A 17,549-nucleotide genomic window follows, 5' to 3' on the forward strand; every position below is an offset into this window, starting at 1 on the left:
TATCAGCCTTCAGCTGAGGGGAGGGCATGGCATCATACCAAAGTAAAGAGTCTCTGGTGTTTAGCTACTTTGAGTTTTGCTAAATATGCCATAGGTGATGCCAAGTATCTGCTGGAGTCATTAACAATAAACGTTGGGGTGCTAGCTAGGTGTAGCTGTCACTCTATATCTATCAGTCATTGTTTGATGGTTGCTTTAGCATTTTAATATCCCATGCTGAGCAAATATCTGGAAAGAAGCCCAGTGAAGAAATTTTAATAATCACCATCTGTGAAGTCAAAGGCTTTCATGGCCGGCATACATAGTTTTTTTTGTGGGTTTTTCGGGCTATGTGGCCATGTTCTAGAAGAGTTTCTTCCTGGCGTTTCGCCAGCATCTGCGGCTGGCATCTTATGTTTTCACATAGACTGGAATTAATCAGTCAGGGTAAGTGGAGCAAGGCTGGTGGGAAAGAAGGATAGTCTGAGCCAGTAGCTGAGTACCTACACTCTGGACCCCATTTTCATAAAGCCTGACTTCAATCTCAGAACTGCATTAGAGACACACTTTGGACCATGAAATGCTGATCTTAGACATTTGGATTGGACAAGCTCTAATGGTGCCTTATTGGGGAAGGGTCCCAGCTGGGATCCATAAAGCAGTTGTGCAACTAATCTGGCTTTGAAGAGTTTGAGTGCAGGTATATAGTTGTCATAAGAAATTTGAGGATGGCTGTTGAGCTCCTCTGTGCATTAACAGCAGCATAGTCCCCATGCACTCCTGCTACCAGTAGCGTGAAAGATTTTCCCCAGATATTTGAAGATAATGGCAGTTGCAAAACCCAAATCCCAGGAGAGCCACAACACATCCTCCAACACTTCACAGATGACAATGAAGATACATGTCCAAATAACATTATAGTGTGGTTAAGATGGCATAATTTATGAATGAGTAAGGATACAGAAGCTAAGAAAGGCAGTAGCAGTTTGCTTTTGCCTGATCCTGCTGGGAAGAATAGGATTCCACACCCTCCTTTCTTCTCTTGCTGAATTAAGTGCAAACTACTTTTTCAATTTGCAGCAACTGAAGTAGGCTGAAGACAAAAGGGGAAAGTAGGAGGAGGGAAGAGAAACTGGGACATTTTGAAAGCAGCTGAAAAAGTTGGATGATAGAGGATTAATTGGGACTGTCCCTACCAAATCAGGAGGGTATTCCACAATTGCCAATTCTTGGGACTGGCTCCTGAATATGTCAAAGAGAGCCATGCTGACAGAACAGGGACTTTTCATAGCCTATTTATTAACTGTACAGTACATCCCACCTCTCTGTCAAACACCAGCACTCAGGATGATCAGACAAACCCTCAGTACAATTAAAATATAAAAGCAGGTTAATGCTTTTAATGATCACTAAAAAGTAGCAGCATTCCTGTTAACATAAAATCCAGCTAGCTGCCAAGGTCTGGATAAAAAGCAGTGCTGCAAGTGACTGAAAGGTAGTCTGATGGGCTCAGGTATCTTGTCCACTCTTGACTGTTGTAAATTTAAAAACAGCTACTCACTGTTTCTTCCCTATGATCATTTACCTCCAACAGTAAGTAGGATGGATTGATTTAAATTATGATAAAATAAATAAATAAATTAGGTTGAAGAAAGTGCAGCCAGCAGCTGCATGTGGCCCTCACAGCCAGCATCTCAGAGACCATGGGGCACCTGATACAAAATTAGTTAGGAAAAAGTGAAATCTGCCAGTGAAATCTGGAATTGCAAAGCAGTGATAATGCTGAAATTTCATTGCAAACCATGGCATTTTCATGTCTTGCAAAATGAACACATATCTGCTATTTGAAAATGCCATTTATTGCAGAAACCTGTTTAGAAGGAGGTGAAAAGGGGACATGTATTTAAAATACATGTGCATATTTATGTAACATCCATGTTTTCACCAGTGGCTCCTAAACTATGGAACAACCTCCCGGAAGAGATCTGTCTTATTACATCTTTGGAGGGTTTCAAGAGGGCAGTTCACCCAATCTTCTGTAAAGACATCATTCACTCTTCTATTCAGGATCAGAATATTATATCTTATAATTGTTTGACTGTGCTGTTTTTAACTGTTTTAATGCTTGAAAATTATATGTTTTATTCTTGTATCTTATTGTTATTGTTGGGTTGTAACACCACCTTGATCCACCTGGGAGAGGTGGGAAAAGATAAATACCTTATTATTATTATTATTATTATTATTATTATTATTATTATTATTATTATTATTATTATGTGCTTTGTACAAGGGACAATTTTTCAGGGGAGGATGGCAGACAGCGAAGGATATATCCATGCTATATGGATGTAAATGCTAGTGCCCCCCCCGCCCCAATTCACCATCAGAAAATTTCACACTGGTTGTTGTTTCTTTGAAAATTCTTTGAAACCCAAAGGCCAGTAGCTACACTGCTAAGCCCATGACACCATTCTGATTGCTTTAAAAAATGTTTGCATTTTCAATTTTTTAAAATTTCAGCAATAAGAAAAGGACATTGCCCTTGAAACCTCTACAGTATGCCCTCATCCTTAGCTCTCTAGCTGTCATTTTTATTCATAGAGTGAAACAAATACAGGTTTTCCTGTTTTTTCATATTTGATTGTAGATAACTTAGTGTGTGAATGTGACAGTCATTAATTTGTTTTTACAAGAATGTAAAAATAGCTCCATCTAGGTATTTCTGATGTTTGTGAGTTTCAGGTATGCAATGATGGATGTTTATCACACTATACTCTTATAGTGCTACTATTCCACTTTAACTGCTCTAGCTGCCTCCTGTTGCATTCTGGGATTTGCAGTTTTAAGGAGGTGTATTTAGAATTCTCAGGCAGGAAGTTCTAAATACCCCTCCTTTAACTGCCATCCCAGAATGCCAGGGCGAGCTCAGGTTATGTGGAATAGTAGCCCTATAAGGATTGTGTGATAACATCTTGTTTTGGCTTTTAAACCTGTTAGATGGTTTTTAACTGATATTTTAAATGGGAGGAAATGCCTTAATTTTTTTTTAAAAAAACATCACATTTAAATAAAATTAGACTTAAATGAAGAAGAATCCATTTTTTATTTAAAAATATCACAATATTTACCCACCTGTTGGCTTTTGTTCATTTTTGTATTGTGCGTGTTTGGTCGTGCAGCTTCATGCCTTTGATGTCATGTCTGCTCAGATGAACCAATGCTTGGGGCTTCTGTACTCAAGTATAAGTTTGTTTTGTTATACCCTGCCCTGTCCTGAATGGCTTTCTTGGAACAATAACATCAGTATAAACTCACTTTGGGGGACTAGTATCTAGTAGCTCGTATGACCATTGGATATGTGGCTGAGGGTTTCTGGGACATAAAGTCTAAGAAAAAGTAACTTAGCCTTTGTGTGTGTGTGGTGTGAGAGAGAGAGAGAGAGAGAGAGAGAGATTGAGTATGTGTATCAGACCAAAGGTGCTATGAAAGGTGGAGGTGATTCACAATTGCCAGGAATAGGTAATTCCCCAAGCCCTCTTTCCCAAAGACCTTGGCACTCTGAGGACTCCTATCTCCAGAGATCATGGAATGCATTGAAGAAATAAGGGTTGGATTGCAGCCTTTTTCCCATTGCCATCTTTCTCCTTTTTCCTTGTGCTGCTGAGCTTGTCATTTTCTTTTCTTTTTGGTCTTGCTGTGCCTATGCCAATAGTGTCAGCAGCATAATTATGCCTGCCGATCCAGAAGAGTTTGGCTCTTATACCTAAGGGCTCCATTTTGCTTGTAGCTAAATGGTGTAAATGTAGATACAATTTTAAAGATTAAATGGTTCATTTCAAGATAGATACCTCTCGACTAGCGTCATTGATAACACTGAAAGAACCCGGAATCCAAATATTCATGGATTTGGGGGGGGGGTGGTGGTGGTGGTTGTTTTTTTTTGTTTGTTTGTTTTTTAAGAAATAACACTTTCCAAAGTACATTCTTAATAAGCTATATATGGATAGTGCCTTCTAGGATGTAAATAACTATTTCATGAATTGCATAATATTTTGCTTCTTACAGCATAAAATGGCAATGCATACTGCAAGTCATGTGGCTTTTTTCTTCTGAAGCATTAATAGGTCTATAAAAACTGTGATAGTATAGAAATTTGCTAAAGTGTGGGAGTTCATAGATGTGATATGAAAGAACAGATCCTGTATGTATTTTCATTACTTAAATTGGTTTTGTCTTCCAGCTGAAATCTCGTGTTCTAATGACTCCTTTAGCAATCTCCCCACCAAGAAGCACACCAGAACCTGATATTAGTTCAATCCCACAGGATGCAGCTACAATACCCAATTCAGCAGCTCCACAAGCCCTCACAGGTATGTGTACTCAATAAGACATCATAATGAAGTCTGTGTATTTGTGTGTGCACATGCACATTTATTTGGGGGATTTCTCTGTCATCAGGTTCCCTATGCAATGTTACAAAACAATCTGGCAGATTTCCTTTTAAAATGCAAAGTTTTATTGTTTTTGTTGATAAAGGCAGCTTTCCATTTTTTTTGTGGCAATCTATCCAGTTTTCTTTTTTACTCTCCTTTCCACAAATAAACAAGTCACATTCTAGGTCTGAATTAGGAAACACCATGTTCTGGGAATAAAGTCTGTGCCATTTTGTATTTAAAAAATTGTCATCAGACCTTTGTAATGCTGTTTGTGTTCCTCGTTCATGCTTGTAATGGTTTTCTCCTGTTTGTTTGTATGGCCTTTTGATAGCTTAAAGTGCTATGTAATGCTAACTATTATTGCCATTATAGTCCTATTTACTCAGAATAGATTGCTATGAGTCTTTTTATTGTTCAGCTTGAGCGGCTGCTAACACTTCAAGCACTAGATTTTCATTATGGTGATACTAACAGTATATTATCCTGAACATTGCACAGCCATCATCCACGTTCTTCACTCTGTTATAATTTCTTTTGTCACCTATCTGATTTCTGTCGCAGGGTAATGCTATATGTTCTGAGTGATGACAAGTCTGGCACGCTTGCAGCCAGCAATAATAATGTGTCTTATATTAGACTGATTTAGACCATGTCTGTGATAAGCAAACACACCCACCCACTGACAAGTCACAGAAATGCTGGAATCTCCATTATCCCTCCATTTATTTATTTAAAAGAAAAAGAAGTGTTCTGATATGTAAAATGGTTAGGACAATGGTGCTACAAACCATTTCATTAATTGTGCATCAATATGCAAAAGCTAGACTGATGTACTTCTTTCCTTTTAGCAGTGTCCTCTGTAGACAGTTTAAGCACGGAGAATATAGAATATAAGACAGACAAAAGCAAAATCTCTTACATAGTCTACTGTGAAGTACAGTGGTGCCTCGGGTTACGAAATTAATTCGTAACGCGGCCGCTTTCGTAACCCGAAAAGCCTTCGTAAGCCGAATTGCCATAGGCGCTAATGGGGAAAAGCCGCGATTCCGTGCGAAAAAGCCGAAAAAAGCACCAAAAGTTTTTTCGTAACCCGAAAAAACATTCGTAACCCGAAACAATAATTCCCTATGGGATTTTTTCGTATCCCGAAAATTTCGTAACCTGGGTATTTCGTATCCCGAGGTACCACTGTATAAAGAAGCATCCAAGATGGGCTAACAAATAACAACAAGATTAAAAGGGTTCTTACTCAACAGGAGTTCAGTCTTCACTTTTTCTTAAGTGCTTCATTTTAATAATCTCTTAGCAGTATGGATTCCTAGAATTATCCTTTTTAAAACTGAGCAACTGTAAAATGTAGTCTTGTGATTCTCTCCTCCTTTCCATATTAGTTGCATGAAACTTGGAACAATATACTGGCATTCTGAAAACAAAGATATATTTTAGACTGCCCCCCAAATTCACCATCAGAAAATTTCACTCTGGTCGTTGTTTCATTGAAAATGCATATTGCTAAGTTTATTTAGTTCCCCTTTTCCTGACAAGAGCTATATTCTGTTACAAATCATTGGCTGGGAGCTACATGTCAGCAGTGCTGACACATGTCATTTTTGTTTGCTGTTTTCTAGGTTGATGCAGGAAAGGGATTTACTTTTGTGAAGCCTTTTAGAGGACTTATTTTGGTAACAACAATATTTTTTTTTCCTGTCTGCAGTCTGCATTTACGTCAACAAGCAAGCAAATGTGGGGCCATACCTTGAACGGAAGAAAGTGCAGCAACTCCCAGACCACTTTGGACCTGAAAGGCCTTCCATGGTGCTACAACAAGCAGTCCAGGCCTGCATTGACTGTGCACACCAGCAAAAGACAGTCTTCTCACTTGTCAAGCAGGGCTATGGAGGTGAAATTGTGTCAGGTAAAAAAGTGGGAAAGTCTTTTGTGCCAAGTCTCTGTTTTGAACAGGAAAAAGGCCATGGGACTTGAAAATGACATACTCTCCATCTTTTCTGATTTGGTAGGGATGGTTCTGAAGAATCCTTTGCCATTCCACTTTTCCAACTGCATCAAAAATGTTCTACTTTCTCTTTCTCTTCCACTTTCCTCTTTCATCTTCAGCTTACACCAGTTGCAGCAAACTGATTTCAGATTTCAAAAGTACTTTGTACTAAGTTACAGTGTTGCCAACAAGCCTCAAAGATATTCCCCAGAATGTTTTACCCAAATCCAAAATCCCCAGAATTCCCCAATATTTACCAGAATAGACAGTCAAAATCCCCAGAAAGAAATTAATTAAATCCCCCTGATTCCAGGGAATTCCTCAGAAACTGGCAAAGCTGCTCAGTTAATGTAATGGGGGGGGGGGGGGAGTAAGATCAGGCAAAAGCAAACTGCTGCGGCTTCCCCTAGCAGAGGTGTCACTAGAGTGTGTGCAGACTGTGCTGGGTGACACCCGGTAGGTGATACACCTGGTGGGACTGGTATGGCTAGTGGGTGAGCAAGAAAGGGCATTGCCTCTTTTTCTCACTCACCCAGCAGCCACACCAGACTCTGAATGGACCCTCTGGAGGCCATACCACTGCCCCACTCAGCAGCTATTGTGGAGAGGAATGTCTTCTGTTGAGAGTCTGAATGTTGCTCACCCAGTAGCTGTGCCTGATCCAGAATCTGCAGCGCTAGGTGTCTTTCATTCAGAGTCTGGAGTGGCTGCTGGGCAACCTGGGCAAGTGGCTGCTGGTTTGAGTAATGGGCTATATTTCTCAAGATACTCTCTGGCCCTGTCTAGCCCCTCTCCAGACTTCTTCTTGTTTTGACATGTGAATAACAAATATCAGTTAATGCAGTTCTGAACAGACATGCCTCTTATTGTGCATATACTTGAACATGAACATGGGTTGTATTCCCTCTCCCACCTGGCCATTTCATTTCTGTTTCATCTCATTGTTAACATTTTCTCCTCTGTATCCTGGTGTACCCCTACCTACCACCAATGTTATGTATTTGAGAACATGTTCACATATGCTGTATTTGATAAAGTGGAGTAATCCATAAAAAGATTTTCTCATAATATACTGTATCTGCAAATCTTTAAGGCACCATATTACTTTTTCTCATTTTGAAGTTCTCACTTCTTTGAGATGGCTGGAACAATACACCTACTAAAATCTCTTAACCCCTGTGGCTGAGATCACATTCCAGTTAAAGAATCAAAATATTATGTAATAGGCTAGGATAATACCCTTAATTTTCTTATGTATTTCTAATCCTGTATGAGCAACAACAACAAAAAAGGAACAAACAAGTGAGAAAAGGGAGAATGCCAACCCAATATTTTCATGTGACTATCCATAGCTCAGGTCATGGGAGAGTGGCTTTCTTAAGAAGAGATTTTTCTTTATCTAGGGAAGCTTTCCACGTGATCCAGAAAGGTGATTTTTCTGCATTCTGGATCATCCTCAGAGCCTCCATCCATAGTGAAGGCTCTCCCCTTCAGAAAGCCACTCTCTACATGAAGAGAATGAAGGACGTGTGCAAGGGGGGGGCTCATCCCTTGTCACATGGTTATTCTGTAATATCTGAAATAGAGTTATGGTCACCTATGTCTTTACAGATTTTCTTTTAAAAAACTGAGCCACAAAATGTAGTCCATAATTACAAAATTACTTGGAAATAAAGGATGCTAATTTTTAATCTTGTTAAAATGAAAGTGAAGAACAAATGCTCTTAAAGATCTGTATTTTCTACTGAAGATAGATCTGGAGAAATCTGTTCCTGTTGCAGTGGTGATACTATTTCTATGGCATCACTGGGAGTCTGTGTGCTCAGTAACCCTAAGGTTTTTTTTTCCTGCTGTGCAACATTTAATTATATCCTATTTCCATATTAACTCCCTCCCCCAAGGCACTCTGTTCCCAGTTTGCATCCTTATTCAAAGAAACAAAAGGCTGCACATGTTCAAGAAATTATTTGAGCTAAGTCCTGAAAACATGCCAAGCAGTTGTGTCCAATAAGGTTCATTTTTTTCTTATATGGGCATGACTGAATTCCTATTAATTTAAATGAGATGACAGCCTTATGGGTTCATGCTTTAGATTCATTATATTTAAGCTGAAACACCAATAAGCATATTACTGAGATCACAGTTTTTCTTTGTCAAAAGTATAAAGCACAAAACTCTCCACTACTAACCCTGGTCTAAGAGATGTTGATTCAACTACAACAACAACTTCCAACCAATTTTAAAAGACATAATAGGTTTTTATAGACCTACAGTGAGAGCCAGAATGGTGCAGTGGTTTGAGTGTTGGACTACAACTCTGAAGACCAGGGTTCGATTCCCAACTTGGCCATGAAAACCCATTGGGTGACCTTGGGCAAGTGACGTGCTCTCATCCTCAGTGGAAGGCAATGCCAAACCACCTCTGAACAAAGCTTGCCAAGAAAACCCTATGATAGGTTCATAAGTCAGTAAATGACTTGAAGGCACACAGCAACAACAACAACAGATGTACAAGAGTACAAGCAATAGGTTATAACTGCACTGTTTGAGTACTAGTTGGTTCCTATTCAGATTAGGGCCCAGACAGTTGAACGTATATGACATACCAACTGATATTGCCAATTTTGGGCCCATTTCCCCCAATGCCAGGCTTACCATTAGGTAGAATGAGGCAGGAAATTCAGAAAGCAGAGTCTGGGGGGGATCAACAAGTATTAGTGGAGCTGAATGGGCTCTGTGCCCATTCTGTGGAGGATCCTGTCCCATTGACAGTGTTGATGAAAGGTTCATGAAAAGATTAAGATACTTGTGCACTTAGCTTTTGAACATGGAATGAAGATCTTGTTCATCACTATATACTTTAAGATGCTTCTACAGTATTTCCCCAATCCATTGTATTTTCCCCCACTACAAGTGTGAACTAGTGTCGATCAATCTGATTTGTCTATTGTTTTAAATCTATTTAATCTATTCATTTTAAAAAAGCTAAGGAAAAAGGCAGTTAGCAGCCTCATGATATTTTGTAACTTGTGTAAACAGCAATAGCATACATTGGGGTCAGTGTAGATTGGGGTTGGTGGTTTAAAATACCCCCAATGTGCTTTTGTGAATTCATCCTTTGTACCAGATTGGCAGGAAGCCATGTCCAGAGTACTGTTTTTCTCAGGCTCTGATGATTTGATTTAACTCAGCACAGAGAGAGGAATTAATCGCAAAGTTTGTATGTGTCCTTGGAAATGATCCACACTGTGATTCTGGAAGAGAAATCCAGGGTTAACTCTTTCTGTGAAATATTTAGAGCTGGAGTTTGGTGATTCCAGGTGCAAATATGCTTCCTAGAGACAACTGTTGCTGTAACCACCCTTAGCAAGAGACACTTGATTATTCCCTCCATTAAAAAAATCCTACCTTTATTTTCAAGCAAAACAAGGTGGACAAACCTCATTCTAAAAGAAAATTGAGCCTCCTGGAGGCTTCCATGCATGTGATTCTCTCCCTTTTAAATGGAAAGAGTTTGAGTGTGTGTTTGTGTATGTGTGATGCTGGCGGTTTCTGTGAGCTCCAAATGCTACAAAATTGGGTGGGAGCATGTTCACCCCCTTTACTGTGTATTTGTACTACTGTATCATGGTTCATGTATTCATTTAGTGGATGTTCAAAAGCATCATCATTCTCACCCCATTGGACAGCACCCCATTAAGACAACCTAAATTTGTTTTAGAATGGCACTGTTGTTTATGTTGAACAATATCTCTAATTCCTGCAATTTTTTTTGTCTAGTTTCTGCTTCTTTTGATGGGAAACAACACCTATTGAGCCTGCCAGTTGTAAACAGTATTGGTTATGTTTTGCGGTTCCTCAAAAAGCTTTGCCGTAGCTTATTGTGCGACAATCTTTTCAGCAATCAGCCTTTCCCACAATACAGTACTTCTGAAAACCCTGAAGAATACGAAAATGGACGCATGGAATCAGGTAAGTTTTAACAGCGGGTGAACTATATAGCTGTGGATACCCTGCAAAACTGACCTTATTTCCCATTAAAAGTTTATATCACACAAGTCTGTGTGCATCATCAGTGGTGATGGAAGTTGCATGCCATATCCCAGAATAACTTCCCTTGTAAAGAGCTGAATTGCATGCAATGCAGAAGCTCTATATCTCCTGTCCCAAATATCCTTTTTACTATAAAAAATCCATAAGGGGAGGTGAACCAGCTGTTCTTCAGAGCTAAGTCAATCTCTACAGTTGCTTTTAGCCCCACAATGTGGGGAGAAGAATGTGGCTATCTGACTCTTGGCTATATTTTCTTCCTACTGAAATACTGCATTTAAAGACCAAAGGAAGGAATTTAGACAGGGGAAGATATCAATATAATTCACATTGTGCTACTAACTGGGGTTGAAACTGGAATTCCTCACAGTAGCTTTAAAGAACACAGAAGTGGAAAAGTTGACCATGTCTCCCCCATTTGGGTTCTGGTTTGGCCTTAAGAAATGTGTTTTGTAAGACTTGCTACACATTTAGATTTTAACTCTCTTCTCCAACACAAAGCTGAGACCTAAGCTTTAGTGGACATTCTGGCCCTCTCTGTATGCCATTCCATACTTAAGTTATGATGCATTCACTAGGTTGGGAAACCCATTTGGGTTCCCTTTATGCTATAAAGCTGTTAACTGCATTTGTGGGATTTGGTTGGGGTCGTGGGGCATGGCACTCAGATTACTTTGCTCAATTGGTTGGCGTTATATATGCATTACAGAGTTATTTGGATAATAAATCCCAGAATCCCACATTAGTAGTGACCATGCTGGCTGCGACATTTTTGGAGTTGTTATCCAGAAAAATAGTCAATATTTCTAAGCTCTGTAATCCACACTACTGCTTAACTCTCTACAATTATTATAATTGTTATGCTTTTATGTATCCTTTTAGTTGACATAAAGAAAGAAAGAGAAAGAAAGAAAGAAAGAAAGAAAGAAAGAAAGAAAGAAAGAAAGCAACTTCATTTTATAATGAGGAAAATGTGCTTTCATTTTGTTGCTTGATGATTTTATGGGGGAAAAATGTCTAAATGTGCTGCCACCTTCAGATCTGCCAAATATCAACACTTCGTGGTACAAGCTGAGTGAAAAAAGTGCTTGGAGAACGAAGGACTGTAATGACATTTACAATTTTGTTTGGTCTTAAAAAGTTATTAATTTAAAAACCCCACCAAGGACTTTATGAAAATTCATAGAATGGCTATTGTGTCTGTTGCCTGACTTCAAAAGGATCTTCTGAAGAGGCAGAGGAGGGGAAGTAACACTAGATCAGTCCCTCAAACACAACAAATGCCCTGTGTTATTCTTTCCCTTATTTAGTCCTGTGGCAGAACTCAATCTTGCCTTTCCTCCTATAATAACTGCAGCACATAGCTTTGGAGTACAGTCAAAATAAATGGCTTTTATGGTTATCAGTAGTCCCGGCTTTGCTTCAGCATTTAATTACCTGCACAAGCCATTTATTGCCTCATATATTCTTCTGCCATGAACATTATCCCATAAACAATAAATAAAATATTAAGGTCAGATTTAAAGGGGGAATGGGAGATCCATGCAATCCACTGAACCACAGCAAAATTTAATAGAAAACTATTTGCCTGATCTAAAAAGGTTTGCGGAGAGGAGGTCATTATGTTGTCTGAAGCATTTGAAATGAAATGGAATGCGATGATGGTATACATGGATTTTTCATTCTTTTTTGACAGCTGAGTTTGAGTCCAAAGTGGGGTTGTGGTATTGTCGCCTCTGTACCCCTCCCCCCCCATTCAGACACTGTTTGACAGTGATTCAGTGAAGGGGACATTACATTAGCATAATATGTTATTTGTAAATAGCTACTTTGCACAAAGTAAAAACGGACATTTATTTACTTCAATTCATGACAGCTCTCTAGTGTCTTCATAGAGCTACACTGGGATAATGTCTGGTAGATTTTAAACCAGACTTAGAAATTTTGTTATTATTCAGCCACGTGATGGTTTGAGGGTTTTGTTGTTGTTGTTGTTGTTGTTGCTTCCAGCATATATTCACTATGTTTATTTTTAATATTGTACACAGTCATGCAACAGATTCAATTTCCACCATTCAGATACACTGGAAGAGGTGTGTGTGTGTGTGAGAGAGAGATCAGGCTATGGTTACTCACACTGCAGATAGGAATGTAAGACCACCATGCATGGGGGACTCTGCTATGTATTCTTGACGATGTAAGCAGCTATATAGGGTGGTACAATGGAAGGAGTAGCTAATTTTCCCACAGGATTGGATGGCAATCCAGAGCACATGATGGAAAGGAGAGGCCTTCTTTCATTCATGTGTTGTCCTTAGGTTGCTGACATTCCTGTGGCCCTGGAACTAATACAGCCATATGTGATCAGATACAGGGGGCCTTGCTTATATGACAAAAGAGATGATTTCAGGTGGAATCTGAGAGCAGCCGTGGAAGACCTTGCAAGCACACGTTTGTTGGACATGTCTCCCTTACATATACTATTCTATGCTTATTTCCCTTCCCTCATTGTATGTCAGGTAAATTACTTTCTGCACCAAAGGTGTCACAAATATAATTTTATAGACATTACTGGTGATCTGAAACTACACAATCAGTTCTTACATAACATCTGTGATGAATTGTATGGCAGAACTTATCCAGAAGAACTGTGTTCTGCAATATAAGGGAGATGATCAGGAGCTGTGCCATCTCAGGACCCTTATTTTTTTTAATTGCCAAACTAGAGTTCCTACACATCTAGTAACAGGCTACCAAGTCAAATAAAGAGAACCCTGGAATATTTATATCACCAACATTTTTTCTTAAAGCCTCAGTCATACTGTTTTTGATCACAACAAAGATTATCTGGAGCTAAGATTTGTTGGTCTGGAGGAAAGTTATTTTTGTTTCAATCAGTTCTTTTTCTAAATTATTTTTGATAACAGTTTTAATGAGTTGTCTGTCCTAGGGTGAGTAAAGACCTGATGCTGGGATGGACATGAAATCTATCCCAGCATTATGTACCAAATAATTATAGTTATTAAATATTTAGGTAGTCTTTCAACTAAGGACTGATTGGATCTACAGTACTCAGTGTGGTGCCTAGGAAGCAGGTCATACAGTCAAATAAACCAATAGCATAACTAAAACAGGGAGCAAGACCAGGTGGCCATGAGATCATGGTGCTGAAAATAGATGGGTCACATCTGGTCATCCCATTATAAGAAAAATATTATAGCACTTAAAAAGGTACAGAGATAGGGTCATGGGGTGATTTCAGGATGAAATAATATGAACAGTGCCAGTGAGAAATGTGCCAAAAAATGAAAGATGCAAAGAGGGAAGGGAAAGGAAAGACGGAGATTGCCCTAGGGAGTATTAATGAGGAATTGAACTGGGATAGTCTCAAGGAGTGTAATGCTGCCCAAAAAAGATGTTAAAAATAAAAGTATAAGCTATGTGGAAGGTGTTTCCTAGATGTGTGGTGGATACTTGTATTGTTTTCAATGGTCTTTATTTTTTGTCACCTCAGGAGCCCTTATAGAATACAGGAGCCCAATACAGAAATACTTTAAATAAATAAACAAATCCATGATACACCATCAAAATAAAGTGATTCTCTTCAGGATTGACAAAGGCCTGTTACAGACTGCCAAAATAAAGCTGCTTCGGGTCTCTTTGAAGGTATGCTGTTTAAATGATGCATGCATCCTAAGAATCTGGAAGCTGCACCAAAGCTGCACTCCAGTGCTTAGGAATGGAGTGTGGCTTTGGCGCGACCTCCAGACTCTTAGGACCCATGCATCATTTAAATAGCATACCTCCAAAGAGACCTGAAGCAGCTTTATTTTGGCAGTCTGTAACAGGCCAAAGTATCCTTTCTGAATAACAGTCGGTGTACATTCTGCTGTGGAACACAGTACATTACAGAAGGAAGGAGCCCACATACCCAGAAAATAGATAGATATTAGCCATAATCGGGTATTCTTAAGTCTCTTTATTCACCACATTAAAAAGAAGAGCATGCTAGCCCTGACTTTGCTTGTTGTGCTTTGCTCATGTGAAAAATGATGATTTCTGAACATGATTTCTGCTCATGAAAATTCTTCATGTGAGCTATACAGCCTCCACAGAGAGGAGGCTTTGTTCTTCAGCCTCATCACTTTTCATGTCAGCAAAGTGACAACAGAGAAGATAGGACTTACATTCTCCTTTTTTGCATGTTAAGTAAACAGTAACATGCTTTAAGACAGTGGAATAGGGTTATACATATAGAGAAGTGTGTGTGCATGTGTATGTGTGTGTGTGTATGCCAGTCAAAATCCATTTTTTGCTTATTTGTGCTTCTCATTGGCTGGTATGAGTTTTTAATCAGCAAATTGCATGTTTGTTTTTAATTGCTGTAAGCCAACTTGAGACCTGAACTGGGAAAAAGGTGGGATGGTGATATTTGAGAAGAAGAAGAAGAAGAGTATGTGTATTTCCCTCTTGTTTTCCTTTGGCAGTAAAGGAAAACAGGGAGCTTAATGGCCAGGTAGTGTGCTACCTACCTGGTGACTCATATCATGCCATTAATAATAATAAAAAAAATCTGTGTCCCAACAATCATCTCAGTCTACATACTTCTTTCATAATATACTTTCTCTAGGTATAGAGAAACATACCAAACACTACAGTCAACTAACATCCTTGAGTTAAGTTGACTTTTCTTTATTATTAATTGATTTTAGAATTAGAAAACTGCTGTCTCAGAAATTCAGATTCATTTTCTATTATAAATCCTCACTGATAAGGTAAACTCACATGGTACAGTTCTTTCCCTTTTGTTCATACTTGAGTTTGTAAATGGGTTTAAGCTATCTGGCTCATATTTAAAAGAAAGTGAAAACTGAAAAGTTTTTTTTAAAAAACAACTCTAGTTTAGCTTTGGTAAAAAAATCAGTGGCTTTCATTTATTAACCCCTGAAATTCTTTCCTTCTGAACAGAAACAGTTATACCAGAAGATTACTTGGTTGATCCAGTGACTACAAAACACTATAGTGTAGATCCCTCTGATTCTGCCTTCAATTGTATGGGATCTGTGTATTCTATGAGGCAGAGTTCTGGAGATGGACGCCATGGTGGGGGATCATCTTCTTCCTGTGGTCATCGTTCTGGTCAGATAGCTTCTGGAGGACCATCAACTGCTGGCCTGAGGCACCAGACATCAAGCCCAACCCGAAATGGAACCTATCTGGAAGGAAACAGAAGTGGTAAACAATCATTCTCCAATTATATTTCATTTCCTCTAATGAAGTTAAGATTATGCTGAGTTCCATTTAATAATTCTTATGGTTTGGTTCTAGGGGAAGGACTTACAATACTTGTGTTTACAGGGAATTCATATAAATAGGACTGGGGTGGTGGAAGAAAGCCCTGATCTTGACCTGCATGGAATCACTGTATGCATCAGAAGTGAGGAAACTACAGGTCTCCAGAGTTGGACTTCCACTTCTATTTTTCCTGACCATTAACAATTCTCATTGGGATTGATGGAAGTTGGAGTTCAGCAACATCTGGCAGGACACAGATTCCCCATTTATGATCTCTTTGAATCCTACACATATACCTGTCTGCATATTCACTTAGAAACTATGCAGTCTAGTTAACACTAGACTAGTGTAGTTTGGTGCTGTTGATACCACTGCAGCAAATCTCCCAAATGTCAATTTTAAAGAACTCTCCTACCATCATCACATGTATGACAGGAGAATTCTTAGGAATTGCCATTTGGCATTTTGGTTTGCTCTTGTGGTTCTCCCATAAAGTACCTGGTGCAGAAAATTCCAGTGGGCCCATAACAAGGTGTATACGTCTGTTCTTTGTTAAACACCAACCATGATGTTACTTTTTAAAATCAGATCACACAAAAACCCAATGCAGCTCACTAGGCTTATATGGTCTACCTGTAGGAATGTAAAACAGAACAACTGACAGGCCCTAGTAGCTGACTTATGGTCTGTGTTGATAACATCACAGCTTGATGTAAGCATTTAACGAGGCAATCTGATCATGTTTATTCAAAAGTCCACCAGAGGTTCTTATTCCTTATTAAAGGGAAGGGAATTTTCAAGCATGAATTCTAAAAGGCTCAAAAACTAGTATCAAAAGTAGTTGCTAATTAACAATTTTTTTAAAAAAAATTACTTGAACTTATTATTGAAGGGTGGGAAAAGAAATTGAATCATAATGTGTGAACTAAAAACAAACAAACAACAGTTTTGAATATGTTTTCTACCACTGCCTTAGGTCCGTGACAGAATCCCGATAAAAATAATAATATATAATATATATAAATATGAAAAATATGTGAATTACTCTTCAGATGACTGTGGGTTTTGTTTTGTTTTGTTGCATCTCATTTTTTAAAACAAAAATTACATGGTTTAATTTCTAGCACCTTGACATTCGTTTATAACCCCCAGCCCTCAATAATGTCTTGAATGTATTGGGTAATTCCCGAACTGGCCTTGGATTCATTTATTCTGGCAAAGTGCTTGCTCTGTCTTCATGAAAGAGATCAATATTGCCTGATCTATACTAACTAATCTTAAAATGCATCATCCTCATCTTCTAATCAGTTAAGTGTCACGTCTACATTTCTTTTCCTTTTAGAGGCAGAGTTACAAATACAGTCCTACCCCATACCCTACTCCGCCCCAGAGCTAGCTGTTTGGTTTAGCTAGCTCTGAGAGAGTACGGTTAAGGCAAAAGTGTCTCTTACCAGTAAAAAGATTCTGCTGGTGCATTGGGAGGATGGAGTGGGGAGATTATCCTAGCAGACCTCATCCACCAAAGGATGGTAGACCACCAAAGGATTACTATCATTAGCTGGTGGACCATCCTAAAAAGAAGCATTTTAAGGACCCTCCTAAAAAGGAGCATTTTAAGAATGGGGTTGAATGAATCACCAGCAGTTTTGGATTCACTGGATCCAAACCCTCTGGGATATCCCAGATTCAGGCATGACAGCCTGGAGTTGGCATGGCAACCCTCCCTCCAAATTACTTGCAATTGCTGACTTTGGAGTAACCCTTCACCCACACACAACTCTGCTGAGGAA

The 17,549-nt window shown here is 38.9% G+C and overlaps 1 protein-coding gene across 2 annotated transcripts in view; it reads left to right on the forward strand.

Moving 5' to 3' along the window:
- Window positions 1-17,549, forward strand: part of SCML4 (Scm polycomb group protein like 4) — a 124,177-nt gene that overhangs the window by 85,141 nt on the left and 21,487 nt on the right. For both annotated transcript variants that reach the window (XR_006104409.1, XM_042471597.1), the window contains exons 3-6: window positions 4,223-4,352; window positions 6,133-6,333; window positions 10,195-10,386; window positions 15,433-15,699. Coding sequence is in view for 1 of the 2 variants with exons in the window: in XM_042471597.1 (XP_042327531.1) it covers window positions 4,223-4,352; window positions 6,133-6,333; window positions 10,195-10,386; window positions 15,433-15,699 (790 nt within the window). In the remaining variant the exon portion in view is untranslated. The remainder of the gene's footprint in view (window positions 1-4,222; window positions 4,353-6,132; window positions 6,334-10,194; window positions 10,387-15,432; window positions 15,700-17,549) is intronic.

The sequence above is a fragment of the Sceloporus undulatus genome, chromosome 1 (genome assembly GCF_019175285.1).
Source record: "Sceloporus undulatus isolate JIND9_A2432 ecotype Alabama chromosome 1, SceUnd_v1.1, whole genome shotgun sequence".
Taxonomy (NCBI): domain Eukaryota; kingdom Metazoa; phylum Chordata; class Lepidosauria; order Squamata; family Phrynosomatidae; genus Sceloporus; species Sceloporus undulatus.